The sequence below is a fragment of the Nicotiana tabacum genome, chromosome 1 (assembly GCF_000715075.1).
Source record: "Nicotiana tabacum cultivar K326 chromosome 1, ASM71507v2, whole genome shotgun sequence".
NCBI lineage: Eukaryota > Viridiplantae > Streptophyta > Magnoliopsida > Solanales > Solanaceae > Nicotiana > Nicotiana tabacum.
The window spans coordinates 211,451,323-211,471,667 of NC_134080.1; the positions used below are offsets into that span (position 1 = coordinate 211,451,323).

General features: G+C 36.4%; 1 protein-coding gene across 1 annotated transcript; it reads right to left on the reverse strand.

Moving 5' to 3' along the window:
- Positions 1 to 662: 662 nt before the first annotated feature.
- On the reverse strand, positions 663 to 8,490 carry LOC107808485 (putative protein phosphatase 2C 1). The gene is made up of 6 exons (XM_016633019.2): positions 8,174 to 8,490; positions 6,543 to 6,829; positions 6,142 to 6,462; positions 5,927 to 6,044; positions 5,619 to 5,842; positions 663 to 1,490 (listed from the first exon to the last, which is right to left on the reverse strand). Exons 2-6 carry the CDS (start codon positions 6,801 to 6,803, stop codon positions 1,020 to 1,022), a joined length of 1,395 nt encoding a protein of 464 aa, XP_016488505.1. The 5' UTR covers positions 6,804 to 6,829; positions 8,174 to 8,490; the 3' UTR covers positions 663 to 1,019.
- Between the last annotated feature and the right edge of the window lie 11,855 nt (positions 8,491 to 20,345).

Below are 20,345 nucleotides of genomic sequence, written 5' to 3' on the forward strand. Positions count from 1 at the left end.
ACATGCGCATGGCCAAAGCCTGCATCCATTCATCCGTTACTCTCGACAAAAGTCATTTTTATCTGTGTACCAATTTTACTTATGCACATGGTTTAACTACCCGCTAATTTTTTCTGTGCAGAAATAATTTTTAACATATTCTACCGCTATACTCTCTCCATTATATGAACATGTTTGACTAGACATAGAGTCTAAGAAAAAAATGAAGACTTTGAATTTGTGGTCCTAAACAAGTTAAAAAGGGGCCAGGGTATTTTTATGGTTATAAAAGCTTCTCATTAAGGGTAAAATTGTAAGTTTAAGCTAAATTATTTCCAAATTTAGAAAGGGGTCATTCTTTTTTGAACGGACAAAAACGAAAATAGGTTCACATAAACTAAAACAGAGGGAGTATTTGAATAGCCAAATTTGGAATCAAGCAGCACGCTCCCTTATTACGAATAATGTTAATAATGTTACTGATTGGAAACAGGTATAAACAAAGTAAATAGTCAGAATCACTTGCATGTAATATAAACAATACATAATCATGTACCTCAGCATATGCAAAGCTATTCCTAACATATTTTGTAAAGCAATCATACAAACAAAAATGATTATTCAGATTAACTCTAGACAAAATAATTTCTGAAGAACTGTCCAAATGCAATTTAGATCATAAATCACAGGCAAAACTCTCATCATACAGAGAGCATACATAACATAAACTGTAATAATTGTCATGCCTTTGAAGGGAACATCCTAATAATTTACAATTCAAATGAATGCCAATTTAACTTGCTGAACAAACCAAATTAACCCGAACATGGAACATAAACAGGATAAAGATAAAAGGCTTACCCCGCGCATGAAGGTGCTCTCTATCAATGGCGAGAAGGGGTGGACGTATACATGGTCTAATGCCTACAGGAAAAATATATTTGCACAAGATATAGAGGATGACAATAATGCCACTCTCTATTTCATCTTTGAGACGAAGGGATGTGAATTATAACAAATAATAATTGAATAACAAGAGGTTAAGGTCCTGGCCGTTCTTCTGAAAATCTTGGAAGCTGAACCAGAGAGTTTACTCGAGTAACACCTTCTAATCCTGACCATTTCTGATCTTCTGTTACTACGGTTTCCTGATTTGCTTCTGCTTCGGCTACTACTTGTTTATAAGCATCATTCTCTTCACCTGATCTAACAGTGAAATTTCTCTGTAGACATGGCTCGGAGCTGTGCCCATCATCTGATTCGGCTGCGTTATCAGAATGGTTACGCTGAAGAGTAGCAGAAGAAAAGGATTGTTCCTCGTTGTCGGATTCCATGTCCATATGTCCGTCCAAGAATAAGCAAACAACAGCACAATCATCCATTTTTGAAGTTGGATATTTGGTTTTCCATTCACGAGCAGCAGAGTCGACTAGGATCCTGGCAGCTGACGACCGTGTAGGAGCTGATGACACTATATCAACAACTTCTTCATTACTCAATACATCCCAAACCTGCAGTTGAGAATAGACATTCAATTTAAAACAGTAGTCATGACACAGTCATACAACATCTACCTAACTTACAATCCTAGCCTTGCAAGTTTCTTTTCTAAATTTGAAGAAACAATGAATTAGAAAGCCTTTCCCAAGATTAAGCTACAGGAAAGCAAAATGCTACTTTAAATCACTAGGGTTTTATATTAAATTATTAATAATAATTGAATAATCAAAAACAAGATCTGCTTAATGGAGCAGAAGAGTAAAACCATCCTATAAGGAGAGAGATCCTGTCAAAAACTACTCTACCAATATAAAGTTTCCAGTTATATTTCTCAAATCATACTGCGTTGACGCCTGAGAGCTGTTATATATTTGATATCACTAGAGCAATTTGGAAACAGCCTCTTGCAAAAATGCAAGATAACGCAACGTACAATAGACTCGTGTGGTCCGGCTCTTTCCCCGACCCCGCACATAGTGGGAGCTTAGTGCACCAGGCTGCGAGAAATCACTGAGCGCTAATGGGGCACGGTTCGAAACTCGATAGATAATGAGCGCACCCAACTACTCTTTTACACGCAAATACCAGATTTTTGTCCGGGACATGATTCGAACCCATGATGTGCGCCTAAACTAGATATCATGTGTTGCACTCTTACGGTTTTACCACAAGACCAAAGCCTTGAAGCATGATTTCTCCCTTTTACTAGAATTGGGAAACCCATTCTAAAGGTCCAATGAATTGCCTTGATTTATTTAGGGAGAAACACCAAAGTTTTTAAAGTGAAGGAAAACGTTTTAGAAAAATAACTATTGAACATGATCCCCCGAGGAAGAAAACATAGCTCAGAAAAAGTAAGAGTGAAAATGATAACACCAAAAGATTTGTGAGTATTGAAGACATAATTAAGTAAATAGCGTGTTGAAGACATAATTAAGTAAAAGAGGTGTGCTATCTCTAACAGCATAACTTTTAGATGAGATGGTCACACACTTCAACATGCTACCAGAACATGCAGAAGTCTTGGGTTCGAGTCTCACCGCCACTCAATATTAAAAACAATTTTCACGTGCTTGGCTGGTCAAAAAGAATCAAGCCCGCACGTGAGGGGACTTATTGAAGACATAATTAAGTAAATAATGTTCTCTCTAACAGTTTAAGCTTTTAAATGAGATCATCACACTTCAACCGTGGGTATTATGAAACAAAAGGATTGGTGTTTCATTTTGCTTTTTGGGAAAAAAACGATGATATTATGGTTTTTGAAACCAAAACTATTTTACACACCAAGCACCTCATTATCTCAAACCAAAAAAGTTTTATGTCCTACACTCGCTTCCAGCAACAAAACGTTGAAAAGTTCAAGTGGAATGTATTTCGAGGGCATGGAATAGCGCTTCAGATTATAATTTAGTCAAACTTATTCACTTATACCTAATGAACATAAAAGCTAACATTCTTTTTCGAGATTAAGCTTCAATGCATAGGAGCACTGTGGACAAGAAGGAAAGGGTGCTGCAGACAACCAAACGAAGATAAATAGTACAGTAGAAGAAGGTACAAATGTTTTTAACTTTTAAACAAAAAGGAATACATTGTATGATTCATTCACGCGGGTAGAAACATTTGGTTGCATGTCAGAGAACTGCTAAAACATCAAGAGTTATTAGAAAATCACCGTTTAAGGGTGTCTGCTCAAGCGCAAACCACCCTTCAAAGATAAAAAATCTCTATTTTCTTGACAAACCTACTAAACCAGATGAGCTAATACATTTTTTCTTCTTTTTTTTACAAGTAGCTGAGGTAATACCTATTTGAAATACCAACGGATAGTTTGCTTATGAAGACTCTTGGCACATCTGATTCAAGAAACTATTTAAAATCCTTTCCTCCGAGGTACAAATGTAAACACCTGTTGTTAAACCTACTGGACTCAAAGACAACGTAACATAACATGTCCCTCTCTTCCATGATAGACAAACAACTATGATAGTCTGACCAAATACCTTTAACATACTAACAAACAAAAGCTACTTCCCACCAGATGCGGACGTACCCTGAGGGTAGGGAGGTCACCAGCCCTGGTAATTTTTTGGAAAAGATATAAGTATATGTGTATATATCTTAACTAATATGTATATATATTTTGATTGACACCCCAAGATTCAAAGCTTAGGTAGCTGCATTGACCGACTTAGGGGCGCACAACTTGACTTTTAGTGCGTTGCCTGAGTTTGATTTTCACTCCAGCATTTGCTCAAGTTTTTGTTCGATAATGATGCCCCTGCCACTTTCAACTCCTGGGTCCGTCTCTGCTTCCCACCAATCATAATAATTCACCAGTGAGAATGATAGCCAAGTGTCTTAGCTATGTAGGTACTTGGTAGCAATCACCAGTGATGCTTCAAACTAGCTTTGGTAGTCAGAGACGGATCCAGGATTTATATTCTATGGGTTCAACTTTTAAGATTTTTAATATTGAACCCATTATATTTTTAAATTTATGGGTTCAAATCTATTATTTTTACAATTTTAATAAATTTTCACACATAAATTTCTACTTCGCAAAAGTTATGGGTTCAATTGAACCCGTAACTACCATGGTGCATCCGCCCCTGTTGGTAGTACATTGTTAATGGGTATATAATATCCAAAGTCTTGGCAATTGATGTAGGAAGCAGGGTTAGGTGATCGTATAGAGGGAATCATTTTTCAGTTTATTTTATAGTTATGAAATGAAAAGGAAATTGAACTTTCAGATATATAATGGGCCATTTTTCAATTCGCTCTTTTTTTTCCATATCATAATATATTGCTCCATATAACATATTGCATGTAATTATGCGAGCGCGCACATGCACATATAATGTTTGGTTATATAGTTCCAATTCATCTAAGTCAAAATGCAGGATATAAGAAAGTCACATTCATCAAAATAATAGTATTGGAGTCTTCCAAAAGTCCAATACCAAGTAATAACAGGTCCTTCCGAGGATTGCATGTAAATAACTGTTGTCAAAGCTGACACTTCAAATATCACCCGTCTCCATTTTCTTTCTTCAACGGCGAAAGCTACAAAATATACAACGTACTACAGTAGATGAGCTAATACCTTTTTCAAATACTAAAAGCAATAGCTACTTTGCCGATGAGTAGACTTTGCGCATATGATTCATAATACTAATCAAATCCGCCTCCTAGGTACAAATGTACACATATCACCAGTCTGCTTTTTCTTTCTTCAACACCAAAAGCTATAGAATATTCAACCTACTACAGTACATGAGCTAATACCTTTTTCAAATACTAAAATGATAGCTACTTTGCCTATGAGGACTTGAGGAGTCTTGGCACATCTGATTCACACTTTAATCAAATCCGTTCCTCCTAGGTACAGACGTAAACACCTAATCGTTGAACTTTCCAGATCCATGACAACGTAAATGCCCCTTTCTTTCCCCAAACCCAGAAAGCTACATAACAGACAACCCACCAAATAGCCAGACCTAATACCTTTTTCATGTACTTAGAAAATACCTACTTCCCACCTAATCATAATATTTCACCAGTGAAAATAACACCAAATGCTTACCTATGTAGTTTTCCATCAATATCAATGCTTGGAACTTACATTGGTAGATTATTGTTAATTTATGTAATCTCCAAAATCTGCGCAATTAACACAGGAAGCTACAATAGGTGGCCATATAGAGAATTTAATTGCGCAATTACAAAATTAAAAGAGAACGAAATTTCTACTTTAAAATGCATCATTCAACGATTCGCCCTTTTTTCCTAACTATGTTACATTACATCACTCCATTTAACTTATTATACACATACATAGACCCAGAGAAACATACTATTAATTATATTTAACGCCAATTCAACCATACCAAAAAAGATATTACTAGGACGTTCAAGGTTGTAACTTTGATCATAATACTAGCATTAGAGTCAGCCAAAAGGATCAATTTGTTACGGAACTCTCATTGAGGCTTTATTGATTTTTTTTATAAGGGAAGCTTTATTCTCATATACTTACAAAAACTTAACAAATATCATTCAGGCTGGTTTCAACACTTCCGAAAAATGATTAAGCTAACAAATTAAAAAGAGATTCAGATAGCATAACATACCCCATCAGAAGCAAGAACAATGAACTGGTCCCTCTCTGTAAGAACCCGGTGAGAAAATTCTGGCATAGAAATTACCCCATATTCCTTAACACAAAAATCGCCAAATGCTCGAGCCATTGCTAACCCAGGGGCATTATCATATGGCAACCAAACTCTATGCACTTCGGGCTCATCTTGCAATGCAAAAACCCGACCTTTACACTGTTTTATCCTCTCAGCTTCCCCTGCCACCAGAAATACTAGATTATCTAATAGGAATTCATGAAATGATCATACCTTATGAAAAATTCACTATAAAAGAGACATACTAGGTAAATCAGGTTTCAGATCAACAGTCAACTGGACTGCTACCATTGAATCATTCTCATCCTTTGACGCCAAGATTGCTCGAGAATCACCAATATAGCCCATATAAAGGTTTGAACCCTTAAAACAAAAAAGAACAAAAATAAGGTTAGAATTGAAGAAAACAAAATGACATAAACAGCATGAGGAAAATAATGTTAAATGTGGCTCATCTTACCTGTTTTATTAGAGTAACAGCAGTGCTGCCGCTGCAAAAGCAATCTAAGTTAGGTTGGGACCTCAATTCTTTGTCCATTGCCTTGTATGATTGAAGGAAAGCGTCCTTCCACTGAGTGACCACTTTATCCGACGTCACTTGATCCTTATCGGGATCCACAGTTTCCACTTGTGGATTCTCACTGCGATTTGATTCAAATGACTGCAAGAGGGATTTTAGCTTCAGGGGCAGTGCATCCCTTACTTTGCGAGCAACAAGATGGCCATGTGGACCATGGCCATCAAATACACCGCAAAAAGTCACATCTTCTGACATGAAATCCTACACAAGTACATTCATATGACATATCAGATTCTGAAATATGCCAAATGTAGTATTATGCCTAAAAAAGTACAACTTACTTCCCACACGATCATGGCATCCTGGTTAACGCCTTTACGTCCCTGTTGCGTGAATATGCAAGAAGTCCGGCTCTTGCCATTCGTAAAGATCCGATTGGGAATCGAACTCAGATGCTGCAATATGGTTGCAGGATCAGAAAGACTTCTTCTAATCCTCTTTCGACCGAACATGTTTATTCCCAAACATTCATGTGAAATTCTTTCTCCATTGCTCCTACTACTACAAGTACTCGAGCTGCTACTCGAGACACAACCTCCCATTTTGCTCAGACTCACAGAGTGATCATCTGATTGACAACAAAGCTTAGATTTATGGTCAACCAAGCAAAACAATGCTGAAATGACAAGATTCCAGCACAGCAAAAAGGTGTTTTTTTGGGCTTAATGCAAATAACTAAGTTCTCTTTCTTCCTTGGTCAAATGTCAATTCAGTCAACTAATAAACCAGCTATACAAAAGAAGAAAAGATTAATTAATGGAATTTTTTATTTAAAAGTACATAAGAAGATGGAAATGCCAGCAAACATTGAAAATGGACTAATTGACCAGCACAGAGTTTAAAGGACTTTTGCATGTGAGCTAAGAAATATAATATAATTACTGGACTGTTTTAAGCTGTTTCCTTCTATGGGAATCTCAATTATACAAATCAAATTAATAGACATTTATGTACTCTCAGTCTTCAATAAAGCCATACTATCAAACAATTGTTTTAGCCCCATATGTTATTAAAGCTACATCTTTAATCAAACATTTGTTTTAGTCCTTCACAGATCAAAACTTATTACAATTCACAAATCTTATAAGTATGTTATTTTCCCTAACGGATTGTTTGGTTGGGAAACAAGTTATCCCAGGATTAATTATTCCGAGATTATTATTCCGTACTCCTATAAAAGTAACACTACAATGTGGGATAAACTCAACAACAAACAACATCAACAACCATAGAAATCAATTATTGGCTCTTGGCTCTGGGAGGGTAGTGTGTACGCAGAACTTGCATCTACCCGAGGGAGTAGAGAGGCTATTTCCAAAAGACTCTTGGCTCGAGAAGACTAAAAGAGACAATATATCATTACCATCAATAGAAACCATAGAAATGTAGGATAAAGTTATCTCAAATTTAATCCCAAAATCAATTATTCCTTATCTATCGTGCCAAACGAGCCTTAAGAAATTAAAAGTAGTGTTTTGGTTGTAAAGTCAAGCTTAAATTAATAGTAACACCCCTTTTAGAGACACAAAGCGAATCTGAATTAGTGTGGATACTATACTAAAAAAACTTAATAGGCATATATATAGCTCAAATGCTCAATTACCAAAAATGATAAATAAAAAAGCTAGAAAATAAGAATTCAACAAAAGAAAGAAAAATTGTGAACACAAATTCCAAAGTTCAGCCTTTTTAGATCAGATACAAACTAAAGAAAAGCAGTAACATTGACACCCAAATTGTAAAAACTGGAAAGCAGAGAATATAAAAGAGAGAAAAAAGCAAAAAAGAGGGGTTGTTCTGGAAAAAGATGAGATTTTTAAACCTAAATTGTCCTTTTTTATTTATAAAAAAAAAGAGCTTTTGAAAGCTTTAGAAGTCAAGAAACAAAGAGAAAATATGGATATGATAGTACCTTTTATCTTGGTTTTGCAGAAATTCAAGATTAATTGAGATCAACAATGTAGTCTAAACTGGACGAGACTTTTTAATCTTTTTTTTTTCAGAAAGAAGGAGAATAATAAGAAGTAGAGATCCAAGAAATGGGAAAGGAAAAAAAGTTGGCCTATTAATTGCAGAAGTGTGAAAAAGGAAGCAGTGCAGAGCAGAGCAGAGTGGAGGGAGAAAGTAGGACAGGTTGAGCTGTGAGTCGACCAGTGCCTTTTTCTTGATCTTTTTCCATTTTTAGAATTCCAATCCAAAATAAATGGCATTTAGACATAAAAATTATACTCCCTCTTTCTCAAATTATGTGTCAATATTTCTCTTTCTCAAGTTATGTGTCAATATTTCTCTTTTGCACATCGTTTGAGAAAAGATTAAATAGAATTTTTTAAAATTACTTATCCTTATTTATATCTTAAGGTATAATTTATTTTTATTTAATATTTTCTCATAATTAAGATATTTATAATCTTCAAGAATAATTAATATCAATGGTAGAATAGGAAAAAATAATTAATTTACTCTTAAACTTCTAAAATGTTAAATAATTTGAGACAACTATTTTTAGAAACCACGACAGATAATTTGAGATGGAGTTAGTACGAGTTTTGAAAAAAATAGTATTTGGATTTAAGTTAAAAGTAATATTTAAAATTTGAAATTATATTTGAACATACGTTACACTTGAAAAGGTAAAATAGTTTTGTGAGCGGAATTTTTATTTTTTTTTCCGGGAAACTTGAAATGTTATTGAAAACTCATTTTTTTAAAAAATTTCAAAAACATACAAATTTTCATGGACAAATATTTTTTTACAAATAATAAATGGACGGAGGCTACAACCAAAATCAGACAATTCAATTCTTTATTTTGTTTATTTTACTTTTATGCTGATATATATATAAACAAACAGTTGCATGATGAATGGGTCAAAACATTAATGTGGGATTTGGGCTGCTGTTAAAGGAATACTCCGATGGGTTAACCATTTGGACTTGTAGAGAGAAAACAGATTTTAAAGAGAGAAATATACAATGTTTCAGAAATTGCGGAAGAACGACATTTGATTGATTTTTTTAGACACAAATCACGCATCAATTTAGTCTATACGCCTACTTGTATAACTTAAAGCTCTTCAAGTATCAAATTAAATTTATAATTTCAGTGCTCTATGCCCTCATCTTTTGTACTACAATCTGTTCGCGAGGATCTTGGAAGTGGCGAAGAAGGAAAGATACCAGTGAGGAAAAGGGTAGACCATAGAAGCCATGGAAGGATAAAACAGAGGAGGAAGAAGAAGCCGGAAAGGTTTTTTTAACCCGGATTGTAAAATAATTAGGGCAGGTTCGGTTTATGGGATGAGTACTAAACCCATATGTGTTGTCTGACCCAAAATACCACGTGGCCCAATAAAAATATGCCACCTCATTAAATAGAAGGCCCACAAGCTCTGCCATTAGTCGCAAGGGGTAATTTTGTTAATAGAATTAACGTCGTGTATTTTTTTGGACGAATAAGTGGATGAAGGGCAACTGTAAACCATTTAGTAAATGATAGGGGTTGTCACTATGTATAATCACTGGCGTATTTAGAATAGAAGTTATGAGTTCATTTGAACTCATAATTTATGCATCCTATATAGCTACCAGAAAACTCATTAAATATATATAAATAATTGATTTTAAACTTGTTAAATTAGATAAAATGTGATAGAATATTAAATTTAACTGTTGAATCTTCCTATATTGGTAGTTAGTTGACCAATATTATTATTGGGAACTAGGAATAGACTACTTGACAACAACAACGACAACAGCCCAGTGAGATCCCACAGGTGGGAACTGGGAGGGTAGTGTGTACACAGACTTTACCCCTGCTCCGGAGGAGCAGAGAGGCTGTTTCTGGTAGACCCTCAACACAAGAAGGAAAAAGACAGTGTATTAGTAACAGCAAAGGAATCCAGAAAGATAGCACCAGCAACGCAATAACCAGAAAATAGAGAGCAAAGTAAGAACACTGAGCAGTAACAAAGGCACAGTACTACAGACGCAAGGTAATAATATGTACACAAAGGGCCACTAAACATACTACAGCCTAACCTACAACCCTAATGAAGTATTAAGAACACAACTGGAGACACCAACAACCTAAAACAAAACACCATCATACTAGCCTCCTATCTCCTAACCTAGAACCCTAATGCTCGACCTCCACAACTTCCTATCAAGGGTCATGTCCTCGAAATCTGCTTCCACACCATGTCTTGCCTGATCACCTCTCCCCAATATTTCTTAGGCCGCCCTCTACCTCTTCACATACCCGTCAAGACCAGTCGTTCACACCTCCTTACCGGTGCATCCAAATTTCCCCTCCTCACATGCCTAAACCATCCAAGCCTAGCTTCTCGCATCTTGTCTTCCATGGGAGCCACACCCACCTTCAGTCGAATATCTTCATTTCTAATCTTATCCAGCCTAGTGTACCCGCACATCCATCTTAGCATCCTCATTTTTGTAAATTTTATCTTCTGGGTATGAGAACTTTTGACTGGCCAACACTCTACATCATACAATATGGCCGGCCTAACCACCGCTTTATATAACTTTCCTTTAAGTTCCGGAGGCACCTTCCTGTCACACATGACACTAGACGCTAGCCTCCATTTCATCCACCCCACTCCTATAAGGTGCGTGACATCCTCGTCAATCTCCATCCCCCTGTATAATTGACCCCAGGTACTTGAAGTCCCCCTTTCTTGGGGATGACTTGAGAGTCTAGCCTCACGTCCATGTCTGCTTCACCCGACACACCGCTGAACTTGAACTCCACCTATTCAGTCTTAGTCTTGTTCAACTTGAAACCTTTAGACTCAAGGGTCCATCTCCAAACCTCCAATCTCTTGTTAATACCGTCTTGCGTCTCATCAATCATAACTATATCCTCAGCGAATAACATACACCATTGCACCTCCCCTTGAATATGGTGTGTCAGTGCGTCCATTGTCAGAGCAAATAAGAATGGGCTGAGTGTAGATCCTTGGTATAGCCCCATAACAACCGGAAAATGCTCTGAGTTGCCCCCACTATCCTAACCCGAGTCTTAGTTCCATCATACATATTCTTAATCAACCTAATATAAGCCACCAGATCACCATTCACCTCCAGGCATCTCCAAAGAACTTCCCTAGGTACCTTGTCATAAGCTTTTTCTAGGTCAATAAACACCATGTGCAAATCCTTCCTCCTACTCCATGTACAGTTCTACCAACCTCCGAATAAGATGGATCGCTTCCGTAGTGGAACGACCAGGCATGAACCCAAACTGGTTATCGGACATTGACACCAGCCTCCTCACCCTCCCTTCCACTACCCTCTCCCGCACTTTCATGGTATGACTCCGTAGCTTGATGCCCCTATAGTTGTTACAGTTCTGGATATCACCTTTGTTCTTGAATAACGGAATCATCGTACTCCACCTCCATTCCTCTGGCATCTTCTTCGTCCTGAAAATAACATTAAACAACCCAATTAGCCACTTCAATCCTGCTCTACCCATATACCTCCAAAATTCTACTGAAATATAGACGGCTTGAATAAACGCTTTTTTAATTATAATTTTGTACTAATTCAAATTTGCACCAAATAGCATTAAAAGATTGGATGTGTCATTGAATTTTTATTCTGGTGATTGGAAGTGAACATTTCTTTTTTTATTTCTCTTTCCCTTTAATGTGTTAAATTACTTAAATGAGCACTTTTTTCATAACCAATTTTAAAAATTTACAGGTTCTATATTATATTATTAAAAGATTCATAATTTTGAATTTAAGAACATCTTCATTGTTGTCTAATTTAGTTTCTTCTCTCGTTAATGACTATGTTAAAGATAATTTTCTGAATATTAGTAACATCTACAACGCTGAATATCTTTTAGTAGTACTTTAGTATGTATCTCTAATTTTCAATCGTTTGAAGCAATCTTCACCGGCAAAATGATATTTTTATTCGTATTCTTCATGCCAAAGCAAGAACGCCGACTTTGTCCTTTATGTGCTCCTCTCGGAGTGCATTTTCAAATATTATTTATTGTGACTTCTAGTTGGAGTGGCTTTAAACAATTTATAAATATATAATTAAAAGAAAAACTTGAAGAATATATGTTCAAATTTACATGAATTTGTGTATTTTGACCCTTGTAAAGCAATGCTTTTAAAATAATATGGGTTGGAGAAGATTGAGGATTAAACTACCACACAATTACATATAAAGCAAATAAAAAAGAAAGAAATAACACAAGAATATAATGAGATTCGATCAAGGCTAGAGGCAGAGGAAGAAAAAGAGTTTTTTACAATAATGGAGAAGAATGATTCAAGAAATCTTCAATTACAATCCCCGTTATTTATCCCAAGTGTTTCACAAATTTACTAGGTCAACAGGCCTCAAAATTGACTAAAACTAAATAAGATTCGGAATCTCAGTTGTGCCGTAAAAATAGCACAAGCTAGTTAGTTTTTAGACTGATAATTGAAAAACAGTCAGTATTTGAAAAACTATTAAAAATAGCTATTATTTTAGTGAAGCACGGAAAGTTGCAGCATAATATGGTGGATTATGGAGCTCATGCGTATAAACTTCCAGCATATTATGTTGCAACTCTAGCGTAGGAAAAGTTCCAGCATAATATATTGGATTATAGAGCTCTTGCGTATAAACTTCCAGCATATTATGTTCGAACTCCAACACATTATGCTTGAATCTCATTTTAAAAAATTCAAACTCTAGCATTTTGTTCAAATTTTATCTTTATTACATGAAAATATGGTAAAATTTTGACTACTTATGAAATGTGGCTTTTTTCAATTACCAGTTGGAAATGTGACTATTTCTGATTTTTTTTCGGGGTTCAGAATTTTTATTATTGTGACGACCCAACCGGTCGTTTTGAGCTCTAGCGCATTATTCGGCGGTTTGAGGTATTGAGCAGCTTCACTTAAGGTATTATGACTTGTACGCATGGTCTGAATTAAATGTCGGGAAGTTTAGAGTTGATTTGGAAAGAGAATTCTCATTTCGGAAGCTTTAAGTTGGAAGAATTGGTTAAGTTGTGATTATTGAGTAAACAGCCTTGGAATCGGGATTTGAAGGTTCCAACAGGTTCGTATGATGATTTGGGACTTGGTCATATGTCCGGATTGGGTTTTGGATAACCCGGGAGCATTTCAGCGCCTATTGTTGAAGTTAGCATTTTGGAAAGAATTTCATAAATATGGGTTGCAGTGCATTTCAGTGTTATCGATGTCCGTGTGAGATTCTGAGTCTTGGAATAGCTCCGTATGAAAATTCTGGTATTGGAAACGCGTCCAGAAATGGATTCTGAGGTTTGTAGGTCATTTTGGAGTCATTTGGCTGAAGTTAGAAATTTGAAGGTTTTTAAGAAGTTTGACTGAAAGTGGACTTTTTGATATTGGGATCGGATTCCGATCCCGGAAATTGAAGTAGGTCTGTAATATCAAATATGACTTGCGTGCAAAATTTGAGGTCAATCGGATGTGATTTGATAGGTTTTGGCATCGAATGAAGAAGTTTGAAATTCTAAAGTTCATTAAGCTTGGAATGGGGTGTGATTCATGAATTCAACATTATTTAATGTGATTTGAGGTCTCGAGCATGTCCGTGTCATGTTTTGAAACTGGTTGGTGTGACTGGACGAGGTCCCGGCGGCCTCGGGTGGATTCTGGGTGGCTAACAGATCAAATTTGGAATTTGAAGAAGAATTTAGGCAACTGATATCTGGTGTAACTGCACCTGCAAGGTTTTGGCCGCAGGTGCGAAGCCGCAAAAGCGGACTGGGAGTCGCAGATGCCGAGTTGGGCAGTCAGGGGAAGGACCCGCAGGTGCAGAGTGTTGGCCACATTTGCGCAAGCACAGAAGCGAAGGAGTTGACCGCAGAAGCGGAAGGAAACCGCAGAAGCTAAAGGAGCCTCGCACCTACGAAGCCGCAGATATGGCTATTGTTCCGCAGGTGCGGATACGTCGCTGGGCAGAAGGGTTTTATAAAAATGGGAGTTGGCCCATTTTTCTCCCATTTTTCATTTGGATTGGTCGATTTTCGAGAGCTTCAAGGGGATATTGTCATCAAGCAATTCTAGACAAGTGGTTTCTTCCCTTTTATGAATTAAATACATGGATTGAAACATGGAAATTAGTATAAATTCTAGGGTTTTGGGTATAAGTCCTAAAATTTGGTATTTTGGATTTTGACCACGAATTTGGGCATGAAATTGGAAATAAATTATATATTTGAGTTCATGGGGTTATGGGTAAAGTTTATTTTCGAAAATATTCGGAATCTGGGCACGTGGGCCCAAGGGTGATTTTATCGACTTTCCAAGCGGCGTTGCGAATTGTTGTAAATTAAATTATTTTGAGTATTAGAGTATATTTCAATGGTTTGCGCATTGTTTGGCTAGTTTTGGAGTGTTAGCATCGGATTGAGGTGTTAGAGGACGTTGGAGCCGGTTATGGAACTTCAGAGCGAGGTAAGTCTCCTTTCTAACCTTGTAAGAGGGAATTAACCCCATAGGTAAAATAAACTAATATATGCTTCTAATTGTGGGGGCTACGTATGCAGGAGGTGACGAGAGTCCATACGTAGCTACTAGCTATGCCTATGTCCAGGTAGTCTAAGTTTACATCATGCCTTGTTGATATTACTGTCGATTTACGTTTATTGTTTGCCTTGAGAAGAAGAAGAATTTAGGTTGAGCAATAATTTTCTTGAAAGAATTGAAATTTGAAGAATTTAAGATTTAAAAGGTTCCATTTGAACTTCGTAATTTCGAAAAGAATTGAGGAATATTATAATAACTTAAGAAATCTATGGGTAACCGCATAGCATGTATGATCCGCGAGCGGGGTAATTTACTCAAAAAGTTTCAATATGAATTTCCATTATTTTGAAAAGAATCAAGAAAGAGATATGACTTAAATGTTAAATTCATATTTGATCGCGTCGCATGTATGATTCGTGAGTGGGGTAATTTTTTAAATTTATATTTGACTGTGACGCATGTATGATTCGCGAGCGGGGAAATAGATGCGTTCATGCCGTTCGACCCTCGGCAGTGCACAATTTACATTTATGTTGGATCAGGCCGAAAGTCCTCGGTGAAAATTATGTGTGATAATATAACTGGAAACCCTTTTTATAATTTGTATAAATTCATCGTCGAGGGATCATTTGTTTTAAATGAAGGAAGTGTTTTGCGGTTCTTTACTATTAATGAAAGAATTGTTCAGCTATTTTCTTGTTCTGAGTTTTGTTGTTATCTCTATAAATCATGCTTAATTAGAGTTTCATATTATCATATTGTTGGACCATTAGTAAGTGTCGGAGTCGGCCTCTCGTCACTACTTCTTCGAGTTTAGACTGGATACTTACTGGGTACGCATTATTTTCGTACTCATACTACACTTGTTGTACATTTTTGTTGCACACGCACATGTATGTCTAGTGGCCTAGTTGGGCGCAGCAGCATGGTTGACACGGGGACTTAGACGAGCTGCATCTTATATGCGAATCCGCATCTAGCAGAGTCTCTTTCAGAGTATTGGTATTTTTTTATGTCCAAGTTTATATTCCGAACAATTATTGTATTTTATTTTATTCCTTAGTAAATACTCATGCACTTATGACACCGGGTTCTAGAACGATTATGGGATGCTTAGTATTGAAATTGGAAAATATTATTTCTATTCTGTAAAGTTCATCTTTTACCAGTTAAATTGAATGAAATTTATGATTTCAGAAATATTAAAATGAGAATTTACTAATTATTTGGTGTTGGCTTGCATGACGGTGGTGTCTGACGCTATCATGACCTTTAATGGATTTTGAATCGTGATAACATGGTATCAGAGTACTAGGTTCACTTAAGTATCTAGAGTATTGAGCAAGTCTAGTAGAGTCTTGCGGATCGGTACCGAGACGCCTGTACTTATCTTCGAGAGGCTACAAGACTGTTAGGAGCACTTCCCTTCTTGATTCCTCATCGTGCAATTTGATTCCTCTGGGGCTTATGCCTTCATTTCCTTCCTATTCAATCTTATGCGACGTGAAGCACTTGTTATAGATTGGGAATCGAGGAATTTTCATGGTACTACAGATGAGGTACCAGATGTTTCTATCTGCGTGATTGATTGAGCTATTGTTTTCGCCTTGCGGAAGGATTTTCTATCATTTCAGCTCAGTAGCTATACTTCTGAGAGCTTTAAGGCTATTCCCAGTTTGCTATGATGCTCAGGAGTTATTATCGCAAAGTATTGATGTGATGGTAGGATGCATGTATATGTGTCGGGGCAGAGAATGACCTGAAAGGAGTTTTACTCAAGGCATGATTTAGAGCTTCGGTATTTTATTTCTGGTGGAGGAAAGACAATCGGACTATAAATGTTCAAGTTTAAGTTGATGGAGTAACGAGACCTGGTATTTTCGACCGTGGTGGAATTTTCATACGTGATTGTGAGCCCGTGATTTTTGCCCTATATAAATTACTCCCATAATTTTTCCATTGTTTGCAATTTCGTGGATTTTTATAGCATTTTTTTGTTATTGTTTGTATTTGTCTGTGCATGTTTATTTTATTTAATTAACGAAAAATACAAAATATGTGGCATTTGCATTTAGGATTTAATTCTACATTTTGGGATTAATTAGCAAATTAATTGTTTTATAAAAATGGAAAAATCACAAAAATAGCTTGTTTTGCACCTTTTAATTTTAGTTTTTTGATTTTCGTAGTTTTCCTTTAATTTGGTTTTTGTGATAATTATTACTTAGAATTAATTAATGTTTTTGATAGGCTAATTTGGTTTTAGGATTTAACTTAGATTTTTAATTTAATTTTGATAAATAAAAAAGAAAAGAAATTTTGAAGAAATAAGAAATGAAAGGAAAAGGGAATTGAAAGAAGGTTGATAGTTTGGGCTTCCTTTAATTAAATTTACACAGGCCCAGGTCATTTTTTCTCCAAGACCCGGTCAATTCGGCCCAAAACCCGCCCCAATACCCGGTCTCCCCTACCAGTGAGTCAAACGACCCCGTTTCAATAATAGGAGATCCAGACCGTTGATCTTCTTTGATCGAACGGTCCAGAAGTGAGTTTAGTTTAATATAAGACTGTCCTAAGAAGCCCCCCTTTCTTCAACGTCTCTTTTACCTCTCTCTCTCAGAGATTCACTCTCCAAACCCTAGCGCCGCCCTAAAATTCCCCTCCCCTCCGGTGGCGGCGTCGGCTCCAAACACCACCAAAGTAACATCACAAAACCCCCTCACTCCCCTCTTTCCAAATCCACGGCTCTTTTCCCTCGAATATTCCCTGAACTCGTCGAATCTTAAGTCGAAGATGAGACCTAAAATGTCAAACTCTAAAATCGGCAGATTTGGTGACGATTAAGACCAAAATGGACCTTGGTCATGTGTTTTCATCTGAGAACACATGATTGAGACCCCTTTCGATCAAAATCGAGAGATTGAGGAAGAACTTCAAGGCTTGGCCAGCCCGTTTAGGTATTTTCACATTTTTTGTTTTTATTTCTTTTCTTGTATTTTTCTTTTTAAGTCGTCTTTCTTCATCTCTCTTCTGTGTTTCTGTTTCCTCATTATATATTGTTTGTCAATGTTGTCCATGCATGACTTGTTTGCTAATTAGCATAGTTATTTTGTTGTTATTTTAAAATTAGTTAACTCAGTTTCATTTTTCTTTCGGTTTTGGGCTTTCGTTTAAGGTTTCCGTGATTTTCTTTTGGGTAGTTTTTGGTCAGTCTTTAAAATGGTGAATCCTTGTTAGATTTTAATTGGGTTCTGAAGAATCAAAAGCCCGGATGGGGGTTTAATTTGGATTGTCAGACTTATTAAATTGGGTCATTTCGACCCGGATTTTGCCTGGCCTTAAGGGGTAATAATAGGGGCTCAAGGGGGTAGTTTGGGGAAGCCAGGTGGGGAATCTTTCTGTAACAGAAAGGGGAAACTTCTTAGAAGCTGACCTGGGGACTAAAATGAATTTGGAGTGTTGAACTGAGGTTCTTTAAGCAAAAACAAAAATTGAGTCTGAAACCTCTATTGATGCCCTAAAAAACCCTCTATAAAGTCTGACTTTCCAAAAAGAATTGAGGGGGAGGAGACTGGGATAAAAACCAAGAACGGCTAGAAATTTCATAAAAAGACTGTTCCATTGAATTTCCTTCTGCAATTCTTGAGGTTTTGAGTGTCTGAAGCAATTTCTGATTTATCCGGGTTGGAAATGGATTGAACTTGGGCATTGAAAAGAGCTGGTTTAAGTCTGTTGTTTGGTTTGTTGTTCTACTGGTCTTTCTGAGTCAATTTCACTATTCGATTGTTTGAATCTGGGGCTAACTTCTGCTACTGCTATTGTTGATCCCTCACCTCTTGTGTCCTTTCATTTTCAGGTATTTTTCTAGCACTATGGGGTTCAATTGAATGTAATTCGAAGTTTGGATATAAAAAATGTGATTAAACATGATGTTGTTTGTTATTGAAGTTCTAGCTCTCTTTCATTTTCTTGCATAGCTTATACTGCTCAGTTGTTTTTAGAAAGAATCTGACTATGTAAATTTATCATTGAATAGGACGTAACTGAAATCTGTGATCAGTCAATTCCTGTTGGTTGTCTTGTTGTCTTGGTTTTAGTTTAGTCTTGGTTTATAATATGGGACAGATTATGGTTTATCTGTTTAGACTTCATGAATTTGAGCTTGTTGTTATGTATAAGAGGGACTTTTGGGTACTTGTATGCAAAGCTCAAGCCATATGATAGCTTAACTGAAATCAGTGTGTTATTTTGAATAACTTTTTGATTTTAGGCTATGGTATATAGCTTCCCTTTGGAATCTAAATTAGTGAATGTCTGTTATTTTCTGAGATTGTGGAACATGTTGGTAAGAATTGTGATAGTATTAGATGATAGATAACAAAATGAATTGATGTTTGGATTGTAGCATCTGCATAAAAGTGACGATAGGTGTGTTCCCATTAGTAATTGTTTGATTTTCTTAAAGCAACATGATCTGTAAATTCGAATGCAAAATACTCGACGTTTTACGTTGTGTGGACTCGAACTGGGATCCCAATGTTTGCTGAGGCTGGTCCGTTTTCAATTTGGGCTTATCTCTTGAGCCCGATAATTCAAGGTATTACTGCTGGGCTTTTCATATAGCAAGCTTTTACCAGAATGTGTAAAAATAGAGTTAGAAGCTCAGTTAGTTTGATTTGTGCTAAATTAATTTAAACTCAGAAGTGAAAAAGCATAGTTCATTTTATGTTTCACATAGCGTTAGTCGGTTAGCGTTTACTTGATTCTGCAGATTGTTTGGCTTTAAGTGTTGGACCTTATGCTGGCCCAGCTAATGAATGTTTAACCTCTTGATTCAATATGCATATCTCCATGTCACTTGGTATTTGTCAGTTCACTAAATCTTGGGTTCATCTTGGGCCCAAGCCTGAAGAGGCTAACAAAGGGACTGTGTACTTTACACCATTTTGGTCTGTTTCATCGGACCCAGTCCTTGTTTAATTGTTGTTGTTGAAACAACCCTTCTTTAATAGTTGGCCATTCAACATAAGGTCCATTAGCTGATAAGCAAGTTCGCCTTTAGTAAAAGAGAAATATTAGGATTACATCAAGCATTTATTTAGTTAATTAATTGGGGTTTTAAAAGTAGATTGGAGGTGTGCTATATTAAGTAACACAAGTAGCTTATGGCCCTCAAGGTTTAGTTTGAATTCTTGTTAAAAGTTGGGATTGGGGCGAGCCGTGCCAAATAAAATCTCAAAATGTGTGGCCCTCATTTAATTATTTCTTTTAAATTCTTAGAATTCGAGGTATGCCATTTAGCAAATTTTCCATGGCCCTCGCAAAGTTAAAAAATGCGTAGTTGCTTTAGGAGCGTAATCTTAAAATTACTTTCCTAAACTCGGGTGTGCATTTCATGTGACCCAAATCCAAATCTCAACAACGTTGAATAAAATGTGTTTCGGATTGCGGGAGCATTTCATGTGGCGCGGTCCAAAACATGTTTTAGACAACGTTGAAATTGTTTTTAAAATAATTAAAAGCGGTTTAA

Excerpts from the sequence above, each read along its gene's own strand:
- LOC107808485 (XM_016633019.2), bottom strand. The coding sequence starts at position 6,803 with ATGGGAGGTTGTGTCTCGAGTAGCAGCTCGAGTACTTGTAGTAGTAGG. Across the intron at positions 5,843-5,926 it reads TCTGAAACCTGATTTACCTA|GGGAAGCTGAGAGGATAAAA; the intron begins GTATGTCTCTTT and ends TTCTGGTGGCAG. Across the intron at positions 1,491-5,618 it reads TTGTTCTTGCTTCTGATGGG|GTTTGGGATGTATTGAGTAA; the intron begins GTATGTTATGCT and ends TCTCAACTGCAG.